Source organism: Drosophila arizonae, chromosome 2 (genome assembly GCF_054131065.1).
Source record: "Drosophila arizonae isolate 15081-1271.41 chromosome 2, UAZ_ARI_1.0, whole genome shotgun sequence".
Taxonomy (NCBI): Eukaryota; Metazoa; Arthropoda; class Insecta; order Diptera; family Drosophilidae; genus Drosophila; species Drosophila arizonae.
The window spans coordinates 15,149,911-15,174,017 of NC_142922.1; the positions used below are offsets into that span (position 1 = coordinate 15,149,911).

The following is a 24,107-nucleotide window of genomic DNA, read 5'->3' on the forward strand; positions in this document are numbered from 1 at the left end:
TCGCATTTTTTGTGGCAAGTGGGCGTGACAGCCTAGCCAGCAAATCGTCATTGGAAACTAAACGAAAATGTTTAGTTGTATTTGTGTTTTTATTTATTTATTTTACTTTTTCCTTTCTCTTTTTTATTATTTTGTATTATTTGTGAGTGTGTGTTGTTGTTGTTGTTTTTTTTTTTTATTTTAATTTATTATAGACGAGTTTTGGCTGCCCTTGGTACGCTCTATTTATTTATGTGTTTGTCAGCGTTGGAAAGCGATTTCTCTAACGATATTAAATTAAAACTAAACAATGCACGAGGAGCTATTTTTATTAAATATTAAAATGATAAATGTGCCGCATTGAATTATAGAGATTAGAACATATTGCGCTTTCCAAAATTGATATCGTTGAGCAATAAATTAAAACATCAGCCATTATGAAATTTAAATTTATCATAAAAAAGAAATAGATAGAAATAGTAGATAGAAAAGTAAAAATAATTTGCAAATAAAACTAATAAAAGAATTAAAAAAAAAATTAAATCATTCGCAAAAAAAATGCGTTATTAAAATTGAAATGGAAAACTATATTAAACTATATTTATAATTATTATTATTTTTTTTTTTTTTTGCAATATGAATTACTACATTAAAAAAATTGAATTTATGACTTGTTTAAAATCAAATATATATTTATTACATTTTTTATAAATTATATTGAAATAACTGGGGCAAATAAAAAAAAAAAATAAATAAATAAATAATACAAAAAAAAAAAAAAAAATTAAAATGACATTTTGGCAAAAAATTGTACTTCTAATTTGATTCAGATATTAAATTCTGTACATGAAGCCAAAAGCCATTAAATGAGAGACAAAAAACAGTTACTACAGCGAGAACTACTCATCCGTCTAGCTCTCTTGATAGTTAGTAACTCATTAAAATATATTGATAAGTTGATGTTACATCATATAGATCTCCTCTTACTTTAAAGTTTCTGCCTGAGAAACTTTTGGCTCGTTTAGTTCCCTTTGGAGCTGAAGGCTGCATAATGTTCCTTATTTCTGGTTAGTTTTACGCCGCTTGTTTCGCGACGCATTTGGCGTTAGTTCTGCTTCGATTTTGTTGTGCTTTTTATTGCTTTCTGGGCTAACTGATGGCCCTAGCCGAGTGCTGGCAACAACTTTTGTTAAACATTTGTTGCCAAAGCCCAAAGCCAGTTTAATTTCGACTGCCAGCAAAATGATTTAGGAAAGTCGCACGTTCCAGAGAGCCAACTGCTGCTTCGGCTGCTGTTGCCAAGGACATTGCCGTTGTTGTAACTTTATTCCATTTAATTGAAATTTTATGTAAAACATGCATTGGATTTGATGCATAGCGTTTTTTATATATATTATTTTGTATATATGTATATATTATACTATACATAGCTCGCGGCAACACACAAAAATGTAAAATGCAAAATATATTTGTACATTTTTATGAGCATTTGAATTATATGGGGCATGCGAGATCTGATGGAACTGGGGGTTAACTGAACGCAGCACAGCTTGACCTTTGCCAAAATGAGATAAATTTCATGATTTTTCAATGTTTGAACTTTTGGCCACACAGTGCACACACATAAATTACCCTGCGAGGGGACCACGGGCGATAGCAGACGCTTTTTTATTGCAACTGAACTCGACCGGACTTTTATCTTTAGCTGTGCTGGGCGAATAAAATGAAATGAAATGAAATGAAATAAAATGCTTGCTTTTTACCAAAATGCACGCAGATAAGCACAGCGCTGTTGCTGGATCGATATAATGTAGATACCCTTGGAGGGTAGCACTCGAACGGGTATGCCCATTGAGCCGAGCTGAAAAGAAACTGAAAAACCAAATTGATGAAGCAAACTTACCCTAAGGGGTATCTGTTGGCACAGCAGGGCTGGGAAGTGACAATCTGGTACTTTGCTTTGTTTTTAACAAATTGACAGACGAACTCTGTGCACATATCTCAGCTAACAGGATGGGACAATCCAGCTGACAGACGGAAAGTAAAAGCGCCAGCTGCAGGATGTGGATGTGGATGTGGTGTGGCTGAAGTGTTTGTTGAGTGTGTGTTTCGAGTGCAATCAGCACAATAACAACAATACCAACAGCAACAGCAACAGCAATAACAACAACAACGACGGCGCCAACAACAATAACAACAAGGATTTGAAGTTCCAGGAAGTGTTTCAACATTGATGGCTGTTGAGAAGTCTTCCTCCGGCACGCAGACAACGGCAAGAGCACTTCGAAAAGCGAAAGCCATGTAAGCAAAATTATTCGTGGCAGTCAGAGTATGCAAATAAACTGACGTTCATCAGGGGTTGTCTGAGAGAACGATTTTTGCACTGCCAAAAATTAGTCATGCTATTTTGCAAATAGAACGCCGTCAATTAATGAAATTGTATTGGCTACGATGTGACTATAAATTAAATTTCCATTAGCATCTCGTATTTGTACTAACTAGAAATGACATCTCTGCATTCGAAATAGCTCTGTCTTAATTTTAATTGAGCTTTTAAAGTGGAGGGAAAAATTCATATGAACTTAATTTTAGACTTTAGTAGTTTTGGGCTGTAAAAGATAAGAAATATAGTTAACCCTAACTCAACTGGATGCCAGGACATTCCCAGAGCTGTCCAGACTAAAATGTGCTTTTTAAAAAATATATTTTCATTCATTTATACAATCAACATAAATTCAAGATTTTCAATTAAGTTAAGTTTATTTTGTATACTCTTTTTATTTTTCTGGCCATTAATGACATTTATCCATAATACACTTACGAATTTGTAATTTGGTTATTATCCACAACGTTTTATGATAATTATTATTATTATTTCATGTCTTACAGATAATCATACAAATATTTACAAGAGTAGTAAGCTTTTTACTCTGACTTTAGTTGAGCTTAGCCATACACATATTATGTATATATATATAATTTGTTTCCAATGGAATTTACTATAGGAGTACGTTTAGGTATATTAATATTATCATTTATCTTTAGTTGTATAATTAAATCAATAAAGTTGATTTGCCCCCGTGACAAATTTTACTAACTGGCTTCAGCCTCTGCTGCTGGTCAGTAAACAGTGTTTATAAGTAGTAATGTGTATGAGTGTGTGTGTGTGTGTGTGTGTGTGTGTGTGTGTGTGTGTGTGTGTGTTTCATTCTGTAAACCTTTTTTAGCTATTAAATAATCATAGTTATTACAATATTCATATAATTAAATTTTTGATCACATGTGTTTTTCTTCTTTTTTATTTTATTTTATTTTTATTTTACCTTCACTTTGTTTCACCCCGTTTAAACTTTAAATATGTTTTGGTATTTTCGCTCAACAAAAGAAATGCCGTTGTTCTCCTTATTGCTGTTAACTGTTTACCGACCGGTGTGCCAGGTAAAATCCTCAGCCCAGCCAGAGCAAACAATCGAGCTTTGTTCGCATTTTAGGTGAAAACTATTTGTGAACTTATTTATGCAAAACTGAATAATTAACAAAATATGTAAGTAAGTAATTTTATATATATGTATATACATATATATATTTATTTTTGAAATATGCTATGTTCATTTCATGGTTGTGGCATAACATTTATATATAGTATGTCAATTTTATATAGTATATTTTTATTATTATTTTAATCTGCTTTTATTCAATTTTAGCTTTTAGTATTTGCTTTACAATCTCTTTGTTTTGTAAACTTTTCAATGAATTTGTGGATTCATGTTTTGTTTCCTTTTTTCTTTTTTCTTTTGGCGGGTTGACATTTATTTGGATTTATTAAGTATACAATACGTAGTTCATTTAAGTAGAATTGCAATTTGAAAATTATAATTGAAAACTTTACAATCTGCCAAAATGATGTGAAACGTGCATCATTATTTTTTTTTTAACGGGCTAATTAATTATTCTATTTTATTTAACTAATTAAATGACATAATTAATAACACTTCGGTTAGGATAATGACAATATTAAAATAAAGTAATCAACTAATGATTCGAATTAATTTTAAGTTCAAATGAACTGGCTAGAACTAAGGGAAACTTCAATGACATAGTGAATACTCCATAAAAGAGAATGGCTTAACGTTCTCCGAAATTTGCTACATGAATATAGTTTCCATAGCCATATATTTGAATATTTATTCCACATCATTAGAATAATAACTTTTTCATAGAAAAAATACATAATGCATATTTTTAATACTCTTCGCATGAAGTAGGACATTCATAGAAGATTTTTGTTGTTTTTAATTTGGATTTTGTTTTCGTTTATCAAATCGAGGCTTAGAATATTTTCACTTTAGTTTAGACAGCTTTCGTCTGTTTTGCCTTGTTTCTTTCTTGTTTTTCGTTCTGTTGTGTTGTTTTTGTGCGCTTCTTTTACGCTGATTCTTTCGTCTTTGTCTGAACCTTAGATACTTTTTGTTGCTTTCCTTTTGCGGATCCTTGCCTCACTAAGTGCTAAAGATGAAAATAAACATGACAATGATATTTACACAATGTTGGCTGAGCTATGGTAACCTCAGTGTTGTAGTGGTTGCCACAAGGAGGGCATGTGGTGGGTGGTCATGCGTATGTATGTGTACATCTGTGTGTGTGTGGGTGTGTGTGGTGTGTGTGAAGTATAGCCGCCCCTATGCCACTTTGTATTTGTTTATGTGCTCGGCCAGCTGCGCACAATGTTGCCTGGCAGCAGCTGCCACGTGGAGTCTGAGAGATTGAAAGTACATGTGTGTGGGTGGAACTAAACGTGCATCTATGTGTGTGTGACACACATACTTGAACAGAGATATACTATAAAAACAAATGCTCGCATGTTACGACGAAAAAACTTTGTCAATTAACCTAAAACAAGTCTCACTTTACAACACGTACGCTTGACATAATTTCATCTCTCTCCCTCTCACTGTTCGCTGGCCTTTGGCATTGATGTGTGTGTGCGTATGAGTATATGTATTTGTATGTAGTGTTTGTGTGCACGCTGAAACTTTACATATGAAGAAATTATCACGTTCTTGGTCCTTGATAGCGACAGTAGGATCTGCCCATAATGTCCTCAGCTGGAATTGACTGATCAATCGGCTGCACCCGCAATAAATCCATTTGATCACGTACCTGCAATGAAAGCCAAATAAAACACAAATCTTAAGTCTTTCCTCGGCTGAAATTTGTGTGCTATGTGCCATGCGGCGTATGCGCAATATGAATTAAGTTCTAATGAAAATTGATGGCATTTGCCAACAAGTTTTGTGTAAGCAATTGCCACATCTTCCAAGTTTTCAGCTATGCGAAGCAAATTGGCAAAGTTTTTGTTTACTGTTCCACAGAACTCAAATTATTTTGCATGTGGATATGAATTTTGCAATATTCATTTCTAAAATGTGTAGAGTCCCTCGTGGATAAATTACAATAAACTGACGGGGATAAATTTGTGAACAGTAGAAATAGATTGTGAAGCTTAGTAACATTTAACAGCTTTAACAATATTTTTACAAATTTATAAAAATTCAAATACTATGTTTCTTTGCTTCATTTACCGACCTATAAAACATAATTAAGCTCTGAAAATGTATAGAAAAAAGATTGAAAATTACATGTTAAACAAATAAAATAATAAAAAAAATAATTTATGCTTAATGTATTTTCTTTGATACATGTTAAAGCTCTTGCTGGACATACTATATATTTTATTTTATTTTATTTTTTTTTTTTATCTTAATAATTATTTATGGTACAAGCTAATGCTCTCCTAAACGTATTTTTGTTCAGTTTAAAACTACGAAACAAAAATTGTTCCATTAGCAGATTTATCCGTACATTAGCAGATTTAATAGCTCTTTAATGATATTTATAACTGTTTAAATTTGTTGCCGAACTTTTTCGACCTAAAAATGTTGCTCAAACAATTTGGCAGGCGTTAATAAACTTTACTTCAAACTGTAGCTGCCAGTTTTTTCTGCTGATGTCGGCATAATTTTCTTGAGCAATTTAAAAAAAAAAAAAAAAAAAAAATAGAAAAAAAAGTGAAATACTCAAATTAAATTTGTTTGGAACTTTTTATGGCTCAATTTTTCACACACTCTGCATGAGCGCTGTTTATATGAGGCGAAATCTCTACACTTTACGGATTTCAGTTACTTATAAAGCAATCATATGGCCATTAAATTATTCATATGTAAATTCCGTTATACAAAGCTGTGCGCTGGCCGTATTGGCAATGCATTACAGCGACTCCTTTGAGGACTCCTAAGCATACAGTGAAGCCTATTCGAGCCTTTCGCCCATTGTTTTGGCCAACTTATTGCGTTGCTTCTGCAGTAAAGTTTGAAGCACATTTTATGCCGTGCAAAAAAGGCGAGAGGAAAAGCGAAACGTTAGGCACAATAAAACAAAATATATATGCAAAGGCACAAAAACACAAAAAGAAAGGAAGAAAACAAAAATTCCAGCACAACAACAGCAACAACAACAAAAATGTTTTGTTTTCAACACCAAACACCTTTTGAGGCCTCACAGCTGGGACGCGGGACAGAGGCAGCCGCCGCAGTTAGAGAAGGATAGCAGCCGGAGGGGAATAGCAGGGGGTGGAGGATACCTGAGGCACAGCCTGCTCGCTCGGCCCATTTCCGGTGCTTTGTAAGCCGTATAACAATCGAATTTACGACTTTTTTATGAGGCTTTATGTGGGCCCTGGCTGCCACACACAAACAACAATAAAACGTCAGCTTTCGGCTCAGACTGTGCGACGCAGTCATTGCACTTTGAGGCACGCCCACACAGACCGCCCGCCCGCCCGCCGCGCCTGCCACGCAACATGCCACAACTCCCATTGTGGGTTTTGCCTTTGGCAATGCTTTTCCGGCCGCTTTGAGCTGCAGCAATGAAAAGCACAGTTCACAGTTACATTTGAGTGAAAAGTTCAAAGCTGAAATGGCTGTTAAAGAGCCGCTGCGCCATTTTCATGCTAACCAAATCAATTGCGAGAAGGTCAGTTGGCATACACAAGCACCAACACACACACACACACAGACAGACATGCATGCACAGTGAGTGTAAACAAACACACGCACAGAGGCCAGCTAAAGTATATTTAAATGAATTTGTCTCGCACAAATTGCTGCCATTTGCCGAGAACTTCTGCCCAATGCCGCCAGCTGGGCTATGTGTCGTGCCAAATGCCTTTCCATGCTCGCATTAGATACTCGCATAAAAGGCTAAAATAAAAGATACATTTACACACAAACACCAGCACGAGGCCCTGCGCTGCCTGAACTGACTCAACACTGTGTTGGCTGCCTCGGCTGCCTTCTGCTTTTGTCTAGATAAAAACTGGCGTCAAGAAAATTATCATGTTCATGGCTATGGCTGCCCCGCACTTTACCCAGCCACCCTCTCCACAGCACCGCAGCTCCGCAGCACCCTAGCCCTGCCCTAAGTCTCATACCCTTCAGTCATTTGTGGTTGTTGTTGGGTCGCATTGAAGAGGCGCCACAGCATGAACCGAACTCTGTGGCATTCCCATGAGCTGCCTCAAATCTCTATTGCCCTAATTTCGCTTATTTTTATCACTGCCACGACACACTTATGGGCTAATGGCTAGCTAGTGGGCGTTCTATAAAATTTCAAATATTTCAAACTCTACTTATATTATAGTATCCAGATAAAACGCTTGATGAAGTAATCAACAATCAAAATATTAAATGAAAACTAAGAAAATAAAAATATATATAGATTTTATAGAATAAACAGATTGAACTTAAAATATCAATAAATATAAAATAGGTTTGATATTAATAAAAGCAAATGTGAAAAACTTAAAAAAAAACATATATCATTCAAACAAAATTAAAAAAAAAAAAAAAAAAAACAAGTAAGAAAGCTCTAGTCGAGACTGCTCGACTACGAGATCCCCTGAACCCTTGGAGTGCTAGCTATTTCAATAATTTTTCGCGTCTTTCAGCTTACACAAGAAACACACACACAAGCACCCACGCATAAACACGTATGGGCTGCAGTGTGCGCTTACTATGAGAACTTAATTGTTTAATAACTTTTTTTATGGACGTACGATCTTCATGAAACTTTCAGATTATGATTATAACATGGATATGCATGTAATTGCCAAAGCACAAGTCTCTAGTATTTGAAATACGCTTTTTACAAAAGTGAGGGTGAGGGGGTGAATTTAGAGGTGGGGGGTAAATTTTAACAAAAACCGAAATTGTATAAATTGCATATAAGCATACATTAAAAATTTGGAGACTCTAGCAATAAAGGTGTAGGAGATATAATTTTATAACTGGTTTTCGATAAGGTTTTTTATCGATAAAAAAAGATCGGGATGAGTTATCGAATTTTAATGATAAACTTGATATGCGCGCTGTAATTACGGACATTTAAAAAAAAATTTGAAGTCTCTAGCTCTTATATCTTCTGAAATCGACGCGTTCATACATACGGGACAGACGGACAGACGGACAGACGGACAGACAGACGGACAGGGCCAAATCAACTCAGCTCGTCACCCTGATCAAGAATATATATACTTTGTGGGGTCTGCCACGCCTCCTTCTCCCTGTTACACACATTTCAACAAAACCATTATACCCTGATTTCCCATTGAAAATGGGTTCAGGGTATAAAAAAAAACTTTCTAATTGACAAATGAATCACTTAAAATATATTATAAAATTTGAATATAATATTACAATGATTTACTTTTTTTATTTATTTTTTTTAATAATAACTTATTCAAATTAATTAGTTCTACAAATTATTTTTAATGATTAAACCATTAAACTAAACTCATGGACTAGAAAATTTTCAATTGAATATAAAAATTATAAAGCAAAAAACAAGATAATCTAAGAAATATATTTATAAAATTAATATTTATTAAAGCACTGACATAGTTTAAAAAAATAATAATAATAATACATTTTCAAATTTCCATAATATATTTATAAATTTCCATAATATAATACCATAATAACTATAGAGATGCAAGTAACGTGAAGTATAAATTATACAGCTATATAAAGATTTAAATTACAGGGAGCTTAAATAGCAAACAAGAACAATTTCAAGTCTTCATTCTCGTGAGTGTCCAGCATTAAAAGGGTATCAAATGGGCATCTGTATGCGTGTGAGTGTGTGCATAAGAGATGACAATCATTAAAATGGCCTTTTGCCTAATTTCTATGACTTGCTTAATTATCACAACGATGCCAACGCCCACTCCAGACGCCCACACAAATACAAATACAAACATAGACAGACACACACACACACAGAGAAAGAGAGAGAGAGGGAGAGTGAGAGAGACGAGTCGTTTCCCTGTTGACCTACTGCGGCCCAGTGATTCGGGTCTATGGGGTCGCTCTCTGGGGAAAGAGCATTAAGCGTCTAATAATTGAACATTTGAACTGGTTTTTGTGTTCATTTAATTGCATTACAGGCGACGCTGGCTGCGATAATATATATTTTATTGTGAATTCGGGTCACCAAGCTCGATAAACGGGCTTGGCATAAGAGTGCCGCTCGGATTTTCTATCAAGCCTTTGGCCCAAAGGCTCTTAGATCAAAGCAATACAAAATGTATATATATATAAATATATACTCAAATAAAAAATGTGCGCTTGGGCAACGTTTTTAATTACTTTGTGGCTGAGTTACTCATTGCAAAAAAATAGTAAAAAATAAAAATAAAATAAATTAAAAAAAACCTGCACAAAGTATTACAATGCGAGCACAAATTTTAATGAGCATTATTCCACATAATAAACAGCAGTAAAGCCCGTAATACATATTTATATTTACTATATGGCTGCTTCCCATACAAATTCATATACATTTATATATATATAAATATATATTTTATTCTTTTTTTCCATTGCTTCTGAGTGCTAAACGTAATAAAAGCGCAGCGATTTTAATCACCCGCTTTGCAAAAGCCGGCAACACTTTTTAATGCCAGCCCCTGCCCCTGCCCCTGCCCCTGCTCCTGCCCCTTTCCGTGCGGTAGTACATTGCTAAGTAAGTATGTATATAAAAATGCGCATTGTAATCACATAGAGGAGCCTATTGTTGGGAAATACTAGTTTACTTTTTGCTTAATGCCCATGGAAGAGAAGCGTCGAGTACCAAAACTAATTACAATGTTGCAGGCAGATAAGACGGCTCAGAGCTGGCCGAGAAGAGAAAGGAGAGACAGAGACAGACACACAGACAGAGACAGATGCAGACAATAGAGACAGAGACAGAGACAGAGACAGCGAGTCAGAGAGAATATGATTAAAGTTCGCAGACGCCGAGACAAGCGCAAAATTAAAAATGCTGCGGCATCTCTTTTTCGTGGGGCGCAACTTATGAGCGGGGGGAGCAACTGCTGCTGGAGGGGGAGGGGCATTTTTAATGAGCAATAGCAATAAAATACGAGCCACAGCAGCCGAGTTCAAGGGGCGTATGATTTATATTTGTTATTAAATCTTCAAATTACCCTTGCCGTTCGGGCATTTTGAATTAGTTGCGCAACAAAAGCAAACATAACCAAGTGGCCACAAATGGAATACTGCTTATTATTAGGCAGATAGAAATGAAACCTGGTTGCATCAAAGTGAATTTAATCAAGTCTAAGAATCAATTAAATCCAAAAATTGCTTCAGCTTTGTCTACTCGAAGAAGAAGAAGTAGAAGAAGAAGAAGATAAAGATACCAATTTAAATACAGTTTCTGAATTGAGAAAAAATCTTTGGCCATGAGCATGCGTAACAAAAGACACTATGTTAGCTTCGTTTAAAAAAATATGGACTCCTTTGTATACACCAGAAGGTCCTTGACTTGCCACAGTTACCAGCTGGAGCAGTTAAAGCCTAAATGTTGGCTCTGGCAGTCATTCGACTGTGCAGCAACGCTTTGGGCGTTCTCAACTGAATGGCGCTAAGCATTGAGTGGCATTCGCAGTCAATGGAGTGGCCCGCTCAAAGGACTCTCACACACACACACACACAGACACACACACACACGCAGAGAGTGCAACAGTCGAGCATTGCTATTGATTTAAATTGAATGCTGCTTGAGGAGCAGCCATAGTGACAGCATCAGAGGCAGTAGCAGCCACAGTTGAGCTGGCAAAGGCACAAACAGAAGCTGCAAGCATGCCGATCCTGGCCAGCCAAGCACACAGCAAACAAGCTGACCACATCCGCAAACAAACTGCAACAGCTTCTGCTTCTGCACGGACAACTGCTGCTCCTGCTGCTGCTGCTGCTGCTGCTGGTCGTGCTCATGTATAAATATCGGAATAACCATTTGAAAATCCTTTTAAAATTATTTCACTTGCGTCTTTTCGACGCCAGAGACGCTCCAGAGTCTCGAGTCTTGCTCCATTTCGTTTTGTGCTCGCTCGTTGGCTCGCCTGCTATCCGCACCAAGTATGTGCAAATTCCACTGCAAAGCCACATTATTCTCTTTATCCTTTGAAAGGAATTTTCGAAGTGCAATAACAAGCGGGCTAGAGACGGACGACGGCCGACGGCCGACGGCAGTGGCTACAGCCTCAGCTCCAGCTTCTTGGTGGCTTATTTTGGCCTGGCCGAGCACTGGCTCAATGCTGGACATGTTTTTTGTTGACCGAGAAATGTGCTTTTGTCCCGAGCACTGCCTAAGCCGTAATCCTCTAGGTATAACACGCAACTGGGCAAAGTCATGAGAGAAATGCTCCCAATGCGCACACAAAATGAGCAATGGAATGGCTAAAAACTGCAACTCTACTATAGGAGTACTCACCGCTTCGACCTCGTTGAAGACGCGTAGAAAGTTTTTGCCAGCTAACTTGGCTATATCCGCCTCTGTCCACTTGTCCGATTCGAGCAGCGTGGCAAAGAGATGCGGATATTTGGAGACATCCTCCAAGCCTTTGGGCACTCTGTTCAAATAGCAAACAAAAAGAGGAAAATTTACCATTTAAATACCAATTTAATACTACGTATTAGCAAAATACTAAAAGACGATTTGAGAACTTTGTAAACTTACAGATTGACGCCATCGTAGCCCGCGCCGATGCCCACATGATCAATGCCTGCAACTTCTCTAATATGGTTAATGTGATCTGGAAAATGGAAATGGAAAAATTCAGTTAGTTAATTAACTTCAATTTGTTCTGGAGACCGCATTAACCCACCCACAACATCGTGCAGAGTCGCCTGACCCGAGCAGCTGACAAAGTGCGGATAAAATGCAACCATGACCAGACCTCCATTAGTGGCCTGCAAAGCGAAAAAAAGGGTCATTAGATAAACGCCCAACCCAGCTTGCATGCGGTGCTTCATTGCGTACAATTCGCTGCAGGACGTGATCCGGCACATTGCGCGAGCTGTTGCAGATGGCATGCGCCGAGGAGTGCGAGAATATGAGCGGCGCCTGGGATGTGGCCAGAGCGTCCAGCATTGTCGGCACCGACACATGCGACAGATCAACAATCATGCCCAAGCGGTTCATTTCCTTCACCACCAGCTATGGACAAGAAGTTGAAATTATCAGTAAGTAAATATATATCTAGACAAATTTATATATTTTAATGCAATAAATGTGAAATAAATAAATAAACAGTCCATATTCTGGCAACCTTATATCTTTTCGCAGTGATTCCAGATTGCGTATAAAAATACCGCTTTGGAAGCTTAAGTCCCAGATAATTTTTACTATGAGTTAGTATACGTCACGCAAGCCCTGTCAAATTCATTCATTCATTCAACAAAACAAGTCAATTTTGCAAGCTCAACATGCGTGTAAAAAAATTAACTAATATAAAAAGTAGGTCTGCTAAGAACGAATTGTACGAAATGTTTTCGACTGTTTATGTTTTTTTTTTTTTTTTTAATACAAAGGAGCCAAATCAAAAGTGGCCAAGGCGATCGAATGAGAATATTGCTCTCGTACGGTCCGTAATTATTGAGACGTCGCCAAGGACAGTCCGAAATCGGCGTTCTCTGCAGTTGGGCAATGCTCGAACCACATTATAACGAATTATCGACGTTCACTTGTATTAATTCCCGTATAGAATCTCCGTTACCTGCGGACAAGCCTCGTCGATTAGAATGGGCCCAAAGAGTTATCGGTCCAGTCGAACCGAATATGGACGAATATGGAATATGGACGGCCCTGTGTGTGTATTTGCATGTGTGTTAAGAATGTTTCGAATTTTTATGGGTCAAGTGAGCCTAGCATTTCTCTTAATAGAAATTATTATGCCTAATATTACTCTCATCTGCTGAGACCAAACAATTATATAAATTAAATCTGAATCTGAATATGCTTATTTTAACTGAATGTATTCGACTCATCTACACTAGACTCATCTAGAAAAACTCACCTTGCCAAATGATGAGAGTCCGCCTATGTGCGGATACTTGCCCGGTTCGTCAACTTTGCAGCAGTCCGCCCTGTGAACGTTGTTCAGAGTCAATGCGCTGCTGAGTCGAGTCAGTGGAGTCATTAATTTCACTTACCAAGGTGTATTGCAGGTGTGTGTGAGCGTCAGGTAGCGGGCGCCCAGCTGATAGAACATGCGCAGCACACTCAGACTGGTGCCGATCGCATGGCCACCCTCGACGCCAATCAGGCTGGCGATTTTGCCCGTGCGATGGGTCTGCTCGATGCCCGCGGCGCTGGTGACCAGGGCCATGTGATGCGGATAGAGATGCACCAGGCGACGTATCAAGTCGATCTGCTCCAGCGTCAGCTGCACCGCATCCAGATGCTGTGAGGAGCAGGGCGCGTAGGCGGACCAGAACTGGGCCGAGACCATGCCCTCCTTGAGCCGGCGCAGATCCGTGTGGCTCCAGGCACTCGAGGACCAGGGCGCCATTTCGCGCAGGTCGCTGCCGAAGTGAAAGTCCTTCAGCTGGTTCTTGAGGAACTTGCGTATATTCCAGGGCAAATCGTTGTGGCCATCGATTAGCGGCACCTCCTTCAGCACGTTCCTCACCCGCTGCAGCCGGTAATCGAAGTCTCCGCCATTGGCGCTGCCGCTGCCGCTGCCGCTGCCGCTGCTGCTGCTGCTGCCGGCTGAGCCGGTGCCGACGGCCGTGCATCTTAGGATGGGCAACACCAACGGTATACAGAGTAGGGTCAAGCAGTTGAGGCCACAAACCTTGGGCAGCTTCCTCGATTTCATTGCCCCCAGGAGCAGCTAGCAGCACAGCACAAGCCACGCGGCACTCACATTGATGATGTTTGTCGTTCGAGCTGTGTGCGGCGAAACAAAAGAAAATCAAATAGCTGTGGAAATTGAAATGGAATGCCAGCGGGGCGAACTATGTGGAGCGGGTGGGTGGGCATATTGCATGTGATTTCTATTTGTTTAGGTGGGCCGATGGCGTGATTGAGCTATTGAAACTTGTTGGCAAACAAATGCCATAAATATAGCGCCCGTGGACTTTTTCGGTGCTCGGCTCGGTGCTCGACGCTCGATGCTCGGCGCTCTAGCCACGGCTTAGTCCGGGTGGCAAACATAAATAAAACTTTTCATATTTATTTCCAAGCTAACTTCGATATCGAACCCAAGCACTGAATGCATAAAAATGCACAATAAAAATGCAAAGATTATTTATAGCAAACTTTTTGCATGCAGATCAACCCACAGAAAACAACAAAAAGGAATAAAGAAAGAAAAGCCCAACACCGAATTTAAATAGTTGCCACAGTGGGGCAAAAGTTCGCAGAGCGACACCAAAACGTGAATGCCAGAGCGAGACAGCGAAAGTACTTACCAAACACTTTTTTACTTCTTTTGCCCCACTAAAGTTTTTTTGCGAAACTGCAGGTGGGCAGACAGCAGAAGAAGAAGAAGAAGAAGAAGCAGAAGAAATAAAACTCTAAGTGCTGAAAGGAAATTGAAGCCAGCTTTTGGGCTGTAATGGCATGTGAGTAAGCCACAGTTGCTGACAGCTGCCGAGGGTATTGACCGGCTTTCACTACCCCAAAAAATACTCATTGAAATATATATGTATATCTGCAATATATATGTGTATAAGTATTCTTCTTTCGTTTTCTCAAATTTTCTTTGCAAAAGTCAAATTAAAGTTTTTTGGCCAACTGCAAAACTCAAAGCGAACTCAACTACGCTAAAGTTATCTAATAGTTTTTAATGCATAAGTCAGCTCCATATAAAACTGAAAGCCAAGAAAATAAAATTCCAACTTAAGTGATGCATAGATAAAGATGTTTATGTGCACGCAGGTTGCTGCAATGAGAGCTTCGAGCGAGAGTCGTTAAATGGCATTGCCTAGCAAAGGAGTTTAAAATTTAAAGAAGAGGAAGTATAGAGAGTGAGAGAAAGAGAGAGAGAGAGAGGATTCTAATGGATAGCAGCTACATCAATACTTTCTTCAATTCCTATAATTAAATATTACTATCAACTATAATATGTATATACTACACAATTCTATATTTTCGTATTTACTACACAGACAGCATAAATTATTAAGTTAGCAATCTTGATTTTTTATTTTTATTTATTTATTTATTTATTTATTTTATTTTATACATAATAAATATACCTCTCAATTTTGTAAAGTGGACTTTACGCCTTAAAACCTCCACAAATATATCAATAAATTTTAGTGCTCACATGTTGGAAGAGGGAGAATCCAAAATTATTCGCTCTTAAAATGATTTTCTCCCACACTTCACATTATCTCATTATTCCGTGTTAAGGTTAGGGTTCTAAGGTTATAGAAAAATCAAATCGAAGTAAAATGAGCACAGAGTAAATTACAGTGTCTCACTCGTCTGAGGGCTATCCGACAATCAGCTGAAGCGAATATTAGTTTTCACATATACACATATATATATCTTCACATTCAACTTTCTGAATTAATTCAGGTCAATTTAAATTGCAACTGCAACCGAATAATTCAAATTGACAAAAAATGAAAACAAGTTTAATTCAAAATAATATCAAAGCAATTTTCATTATCTTATTCTGGAATTTTGACAAAGCTTTGGCTTCGGTTTTGGCAAACGCAATTTTCCGTTTATCGCATTTATTCGATTGTGATGATAATTCCTTGCTGTAAACTGATTGTCCAAGTGATTTGCCGTTTCTCATCTCAGCTCTTGCGACTTTTGATAACATGCCATTTGTATGTGGAATTTTGAAATAGTTTGCTTTGCTTTATTTTCTCTGCTTGATTATTTCGTTTCTTATTTTGTGCAATTGACGAGTTTTTCATTTGCACAAACTTTGCATGGCATCTGCTGATGTGCATTTGGTAGAGCATACAGAATGTATATAGAGAGAGAAAAACATGTGTGCAGGCAAGTGGAAGAGGGCGTGGCAGAGGCGGTAGGCGGGGAGCGGGAGGCATGAATTCGTATGTTGATTTTCATGGTCTGCTGCTTGAGCACAAAAATGAAAACATTCCACTCTACGAACTTTTGTGAGCATATCTTATCTCTAGCCCTCTTGCTCAGTCCCTCTCTCTCTCTCTCTCTCCCTCTCACTCTCTCGCTCTCGCCGACATTTCTCGTTGGTATTTTGGGGCAAACATCTTAAACATTTGGCTTTAGCCAAAAATTATGCAAAAAGGAAAAAATGACAATGTCGATAAGGACGCCAACAAGGACGACGGCAATGGCAACGCTCTGCGAATTTCTCGTCCTGCGAAACGTGACACAAGCGCAACGCACGAATTATTAATACAACAACAGGAGTACGGGAGCAACGAGAACAGTTCACAATTCGCAAAGGGCCCAAATGAGCGCCTATTGGGTTAACGTTAACAATAACAATAACAACAACAGCAACAGTAACAACAACAACAATAGCAACAATCGAGCCGCAGACAAACAAGCAGCGAATTCAGAAATCAAAAATTTCAGACGCTTCGTTAAACATTTATGGCACCAACTGAAATTGAAAGGAACTCGGCATTTGATCTTTAATTAAATTGTCATACGATTAATTTCTTTTGTTAAGCAATGCAAAAGCGGAATCCCAATGGAATGCATTAGGGCTTCACGCAGCACTCGAGCAGCAGACGAAGTGGGAAATCAAGTTGAATTAATATGACTTTAATTAAACCCATTTATGCCACTTGCCAAGAATCCTATGAGATAATTTATGCACCAAATATTTCAAAGTCACTTTGCCGTAGCTAATGAAATCTCTTAATCGGATTGCCCTCAAGCAAAATAAAGTCCAATCACATCAGTGTCGGAATGTAAACGTTTGACAGTCGCAATTCAACATGTAAAGTCTGTTTAATCTAGCGGAAAGCAAGTGCCGAAGTATTAATATCCTTGCTGAAGTCCTTATTATACCTTATGAAAGAGCTTAAGCATAACGTACGATAGATATTCCTTTTATGATATGATTTTAACTGGCAGCTACGGGAATAAAAGATTTCTATACTCTCTATGTAATATAATATGTGTTGATAGGATGTTTACAGCAAGCTGGAATTTAATACTAAGCAAAGAATACGGCTTCTCATATATAATCAAAAGTAGTTCGCAACTTTGGTATAAAAAAATATATATACACATAAAATTAGTTTTTTAGGTTAAACTTAATGTTGCAGCTTAATATATGATATTATGTTTATAAAATTACTTTAAAATATTCAGATTTATTTAATATTTTTTAATAGCTTTTGCGATTATGAAATAAAATGATTTACACTCTGTGAGGATATCGGGAAAATATTTGTATATATCTTTGCCTTATAATATAAAATAAATGCAGCTGGCAAGATCTCCTTGTTATGATTAAATTGAAGTCATAGAGACAAGTTGACTTATCCACATTTAGGCGGGATTTCCATATACATATATACGCAGGAACAAGCAAAGCTATATCCATTTCTCTACATCATATGCTAGCTCGCTTGGACTACGAAATAAAAAACACGCTCCCAGAGTGTAAATTCATTTATTTAAAAATGTTTTGTTGGTGCACAAATAAAAGTAAATTGGAATATTTTTAAGTCTTTTGTGGAAATTGAAGTGTATTTACTTCTGGGACCTTGCTCGTAGATCAACAAATTTGGTTGCCTGTCAGTTGGCAAGTGGGCAGCACAGAAGCAAACACACACATATATACACTCACGCACTCACACACACACACACACACAGGCACACACTCGCTGGGAGCCAGACTGAAATGGGCGCAAGGATAACTGCGTACAACATTGCGTATGCGCGTTGCCTCCGCAAATGTAAATGCGAATGCGAATGCGAATGCGAAAAGGAAGGCGAATGGGAAGGGGAAAGGGAAGAGCAATGGCAATGCGAATGGGAATGTCATGCGACTGTAGGGGAAGTGGGCGGACTGGGCTGCGCTCCGCTGGAATGCGAAGACTCGTACATTTATTGCAACATATAAAACATTATTTTGCATGGCCTCAAAAAAGAGCGGCGCATAACCGACATACAAAAATAAAAAAATGCGAAAAAAAGAGAGATGAGGAGGAGCAGAAAGCGTAGCGCGCGTTGGAAAATTGCAGCAAGGAAATGCGACGTCGCTGATGTCGCTTACGATGTCCTGACTGCAGTTGCGATTCTCATACAAAGTGGCAAGCGAATAAATAAAAAATAATACAAATGTACGTTGCCTGCGACATTAGTGCCTCTGTCGCTGCCTCTGCCTCTGCTGCTGCGGCATTTAAGGAAGTTACAGAGCGACTGCCGTCGCGTCGCGCTGAGTCGCCAAAGGACTAGCGAGTTTGCCGCCCTTCATTTCCATGCGCCATGCCAAGGCAAGGAAACGTGCCGTAAACTACAGCAGACAATCAAAATGCATTCATGTGCGCTTATTTAACGTTATTTATAATCAAACCAGCTGCAACTCTTGCCCGCCATCGCTCAGCCCCCTCCCCTGCTGCAGCACCCACTGAAGCCCTTGCCGGCGCTCTGGTGGCTCTTTTCATTTGCCCTTATTCATTCGCTTGCCATTCATTCAGCAACCAAATTCCATTCAATACGAATTGTTGCCAGCCATCAGTCGCACAGAATTTCCATTTGCCTCGCAATTTCCACGCCTTGACTTGCCACAGCTCGGGCATTCCTTGGGGGGCTGCACGACGAGTCCCTGCACCCGGGAAAATGCGGGGACCGAGTCTACCAACAACAAATTCGTTGGCCTGAATGCCTAGCTATAATAATAATAATCATAATAATGACAATAATAACAACAAGCACACGCTGCCTGCAGCGCTTCATACAAAGCTTCAAGTAACGACAACAATTTTCCATTTTAATAAGCATCATAAAAACGAATTCAAGAAATATTATGAGCCAATAGCCGGAGCTGATCTTTGTGCCTCAGCCTTAGCCGTGGCTTAAAGCCAGCTTACGAATTCCAAAGACGTTTACAACACTACAACTACTATTTTTAGCCAACAATTGAGGTATAAATTATAGGATTTCCTTGTTAAGGATTTAAATTAATAAATATAATCGCAGAAATAAATATATATAATATAATTTAATTTAATAATTTATTATTATTATTATTATTAATTTTTTAAATTATAATAATAATATCATATCAATAATACTAAAGAATAAAAACAAATGTATATATATATTTAAAAATAAATAAATAAATAAATAAAATAAATAAATAATTAAATAAATAAAAAAATATATATATAAAATGTTAAATATTCAAATATAATTTTTCTCATTTTCTCGGTTTTTTTTTTTTTTTTTTTTTTTTTTTTTTTTAATAGCTTTAATTTTCATTTTAATTATTTATTATTAATATACACATAAAAGTCCAGCCACTCGAGCTGAGCTCATTAATTTGGGCTTTGCTTAAGCTTCCCTGAATTTCCGTCAGCTATAAATTCTAATTCAAATCTGATTCCACTCTCAATGAGAGCTCTTAAGCGAAATAAATGTAAGCATATGGCATAAATTAATTAAATGCACGTATACCCCTAACGCACAGTAGGCGTGGGCCACTCCTTACTCCTGAATTTTAAGGAAAAAATATGCCGAAATGTTGAGTAACAGTTGAGTAAAAACTCTGAGCAGCAGCTGATGTTGTGCGTGCGGTGTCTGTGTGTGGGTGTTAGAGTTCTCATTTTTATTTTCATATACATATACACAGAATATGATTTACTTTGCTTATTTTATTTTTGTTGCTTCGTTGTTTTGCTGGCAGTAAACAACTGAAGCCGAACACAACAAATTGTACAAAATACGTACGCAGGCAAGCAAATGCGTGTAGCATACTTTTCGGGGCCGCACCAATACAATGCCAATTGGCAGGAGTTGCGACCCAAGGGCATGCGTGCGTAAGAATGAATTGAAATAATTTTACAACATTTTCATGTTGTTTCATTTGCCTTAGCAATTTGTGATTTGCCCTCTTGTTTTTCTTTATTTTTTTTTATGCCATAATTGAAGCACGACTTGAACAAAAATAATACCATGCATACTGAAAGGTTTAACAGGCCTGCGATTCAGGACAATCTATGAAACGATTCGCTCGAATAATTAATATTGAATTAAATGCTGGTAAAGCGCCTTAACAATTGCCGTCAAATAATATTAAAAAAATAATAATAAATAAACATTTATAATGCAATTCTATAATTTAATTTACAGCTTCCTGTGTAATTAATGCTTGAATTTGAATAAATAATAAATCGTATCGCTGATAATTTATATAAATATATAATTATATGTATTATTTACATATATATCCTCTTTTTTATTCAATACAAATTATTTACATGCCCCGCATTTAATTGACGCTTTTTTTAATTTTTATAATTTATTCGTTAAACAATGTAAATGTTGATTTAATTTCCTATTGATTTGCGTAAATTAATTGTGATTTATTTGCATTAAGTTAAATTATAGAAAAAACTGAAAAATTGTGATAGCATGAAGTAAAATATTTTTGTTTAACATTATTTGCAATTCTCTTTAAGATATATTAGGTTTTTTTATTGAATGATTTAGAATTTTATTAAAACTCCCATAAAAATATAAAATTCTTAAACGAATTTAATAGCTTTATTTAAAGCATTTTCAAAAGTGATATGATGAGAGGGAAAAGGGATAAAGTCTGGATATAGAATAAAGCTAAGTAAATTAAAACTATTTTTTATTGGATTTAAATTTTCAATAAATTTTAGTTTTATATATTTTATCTGAGAACAGAAAAACAATTCAGGGCTTTATTCACACAGTAAATTGGACCTCATGTAAATGCTAAAGCTGCTTAGAGAATTTGTGTAAATAAATATTCATATATCTAACTTAAATATTAAATCATCTCATATTAAATTAATTAGAATTGAAAATAAAATAAAATTAAAATCAAAACTAAAGCAAAACAAATTGGATTGTAAAGTCTTTAATAGCCGTTAGACGTTACGCCAAAGTATCGTATGCTTAGCAGAAACAAAACAAAGTGGATATTAATTCCAATAAATGATTAAAATGCAAATGGCAACAGCTACAATCAGGGTTAGGCTCTTCCGCAATTGAGCTCAGATCCGAGAACTGTCGTAATAACAAGTGTGTGTCGCAAAATGGAAAGTTCAAGCGTTGGCCACACCCCCTGTGCACCTGGTGAGAGGTAACAAGCGTTTTATAAATGCCCACAACAATGGCAAGGACACAGGGACTAGTCTGGTCTGGTCTGGTCTGGTCTGGTCTGGTCTGCTGGTTAAGCTCAAAGTTCAAAGCAAATTGTGGCGGAAGGCAAGAATCAACATTATCATTAGCAAGAGGGAGGACGACGATAAAGCTACGGCAGTCAGCCAGCCAAAGAGCCAGCCAGCTATAGGATACTCATTTCAACGAATGCAGACGCCAAACGAAAGGTTCACAATACACACACACACACACAGTGGCATTTTGTGTATGTGTGTGTGTGTTTGGGTATTGGTTATATAGAACTTTTTGACTGGGGCTGGGCAGAGGGCGACTTGACAACGCACAGCATTCGCATGTCGCCTGCTGCATATTAATGAAGTGGCTGCCACTGCCACAGCCACAGCCACAGCCAGGCAGGATGTTAGGCGGGCGCTGCTCGAAGCACTCATCAATTTCTCAATATTACGAATTTAGTAGGCACGGAAGAATCGAAAAAAAATAACAAAAACAGCAGCAACCACAACAAAATCTGCATACGAACCGCAGGGCCACAAAATTTGTCAGATAAATACAATATATATATATATATATATATATATATATATATATATATATATATATATATATATATATATATATATATATATGTATATATTATCGTATAAGGTATATAAATATTATATAAATAAAAACACACACACACACACATACAAATGTATATATTTTATAAATATATACGCATATTAAAGTGCGTGTGTTTTTATATTTGCGGGCCACAATTTATGGGCCTTAATGCTTACCAGAATTATGCAAAGCGTTTAACATGCTCAACCGCCTAGACTCAGCGCAATGGCTTTAAGCTCCAACACTTTGTTTTCACCGTTTACTTTTCTTGTGTTTCCTTTTCGTTTGCTTTTTATTTGTGTTTGTTGCTGTTGTTTCTTTGCAGTTTTGTTTTGTTTTTTATTTTCCTTTTTCTTTATATTTCGCTGCTGGTGCTGTTTGCACTTCACTTGTAATTCACATAATTTTCTTGCTTTGGTGCACACACACGATAACAAAGTCGCGTAATTGTTGTCGCTGTTGCCGCCTTGAGGGCAATGGCAGCCACGGCGTATACGTAACGTAATTTGCTCGTCTGCGTGCGAGCGACTGTGGGTGTGTGTGCGTGTGTGTGCGTCCGTCCGTATGTGTACGTCAGCGTAGGCCAGTTGACTCGAGAACGAATGCAACACGTGTGGTTGTTGAAAAGCCGCGCGATTGGCACACAACTCATCCGGCCGACGCACGAAGTTGAACTAAAACTGAAACTGAAACTGGCGACAAATGCGAGACACAACTCGCCGCACAGTGGGACGACTGTCCCAAACGACACGAAGACCGCACGAGGCGAACGAGCGGGCGCTCAGGCGAGCTCAACTCGAGTGCCAGCACAACAGAGAGCAGACCATTTTCCTCTTGGCTTTCCGGCTGGCGGCTGCTGCATTAGATAAGAGGAAAGCGAACACACAGCCTGTGAACGGTTGCAACTGAGCAGGACAAGAGCAAGACCCTCAATTATTTATGAATTATTCCTTCAATTAAAAACTCAGTTAATTATTCCATCAGGCTCAGTCATTGGCCTTCATTAGCATTTTACCACTAGTTTGACCCACTACGCGAAAAACAAGTGGAGCGAGTCTGCCTCGAAGAGAGAGTCTCTTTCACTCACTGTTCGAAATGAGCGAATGAGGAATATTGGGAATTTTGTGGCTCACTTCATCAGCTGTTCCGTTAGGCTGTTGACTTGAGTCCTTCTGCGTTGCTGGAGGTCAGGCATGTTTTCAAGTGCTTTGTTATTGTTATTAGTGTTTACAATGGCAACCAAAGGAGGCATGCAGCTTAATGGCCAGTTTTTTGTGTGGGCTTCTATAATATCCTTAACAATTCGGTTTTGCAACACCGAAATCCTGCTTATCATAATTTGAATAATACCTGTTTGGTTGCGTATATGGAATAGCGATAATAGACGATGTACAGGATCAGCTTATTATATTCGCATCATAATTAGTTCAATTAGACTCATTTTCTCTAATGTTGTCTAATGAAGTAGTTTACAGGAGTATTCAAATTTTATAAAACGAGAAGAGAGCAACTGCATAGTGCTTGTTTACAATTGCAGTGATTGCACCTTAGAATATATAAATAATATTTATTTTAGGCAATCCAATTGATCTGCACAAAGTTAAAGCTAAAAAAAAAAACCGTGGAACAATTATAATTTTTTAAATTTTTTTATTTCATATAAAATGTATTGTTTATTTGATTTTGTTTTACCGGAAGGTCACTATATAATTTCCATTTTAAATTTAAATATCAAATCGTTCTTTTCTTTTTTGGAACGCGTATCATCGAAAATGATTATCCTTTTTTAAAATGATGAATACAAAATCAAATAATAACTAAAAGTTAATGTCATTTCT

General features: G+C 37.4%; 1 protein-coding gene across 1 annotated transcript; it reads right to left on the reverse strand.

Moving 5' to 3' along the window:
- Positions 1-3,125: 3,125 nt before the first annotated feature.
- LOC108620607 (dipeptidase 1) lies at positions 3,126-22,959 on the reverse strand. Its single transcript, XM_089469668.1, has 8 exons — positions 22,446-22,959; positions 13,533-14,271; positions 13,397-13,466; positions 12,361-12,537; positions 12,206-12,290; positions 12,058-12,133; positions 11,812-11,950; positions 3,126-5,139 (listed from the first exon to the last, which is right to left on the reverse strand). Exons 2-8 carry the CDS (start codon positions 14,198-14,200, stop codon positions 5,032-5,034), a joined length of 1,323 nt encoding a protein of 440 aa, XP_089325794.1. The 5' UTR covers positions 14,201-14,271; positions 22,446-22,959; the 3' UTR covers positions 3,126-5,031.
- Between the last annotated feature and the right edge of the window lie 1,148 nt (positions 22,960-24,107).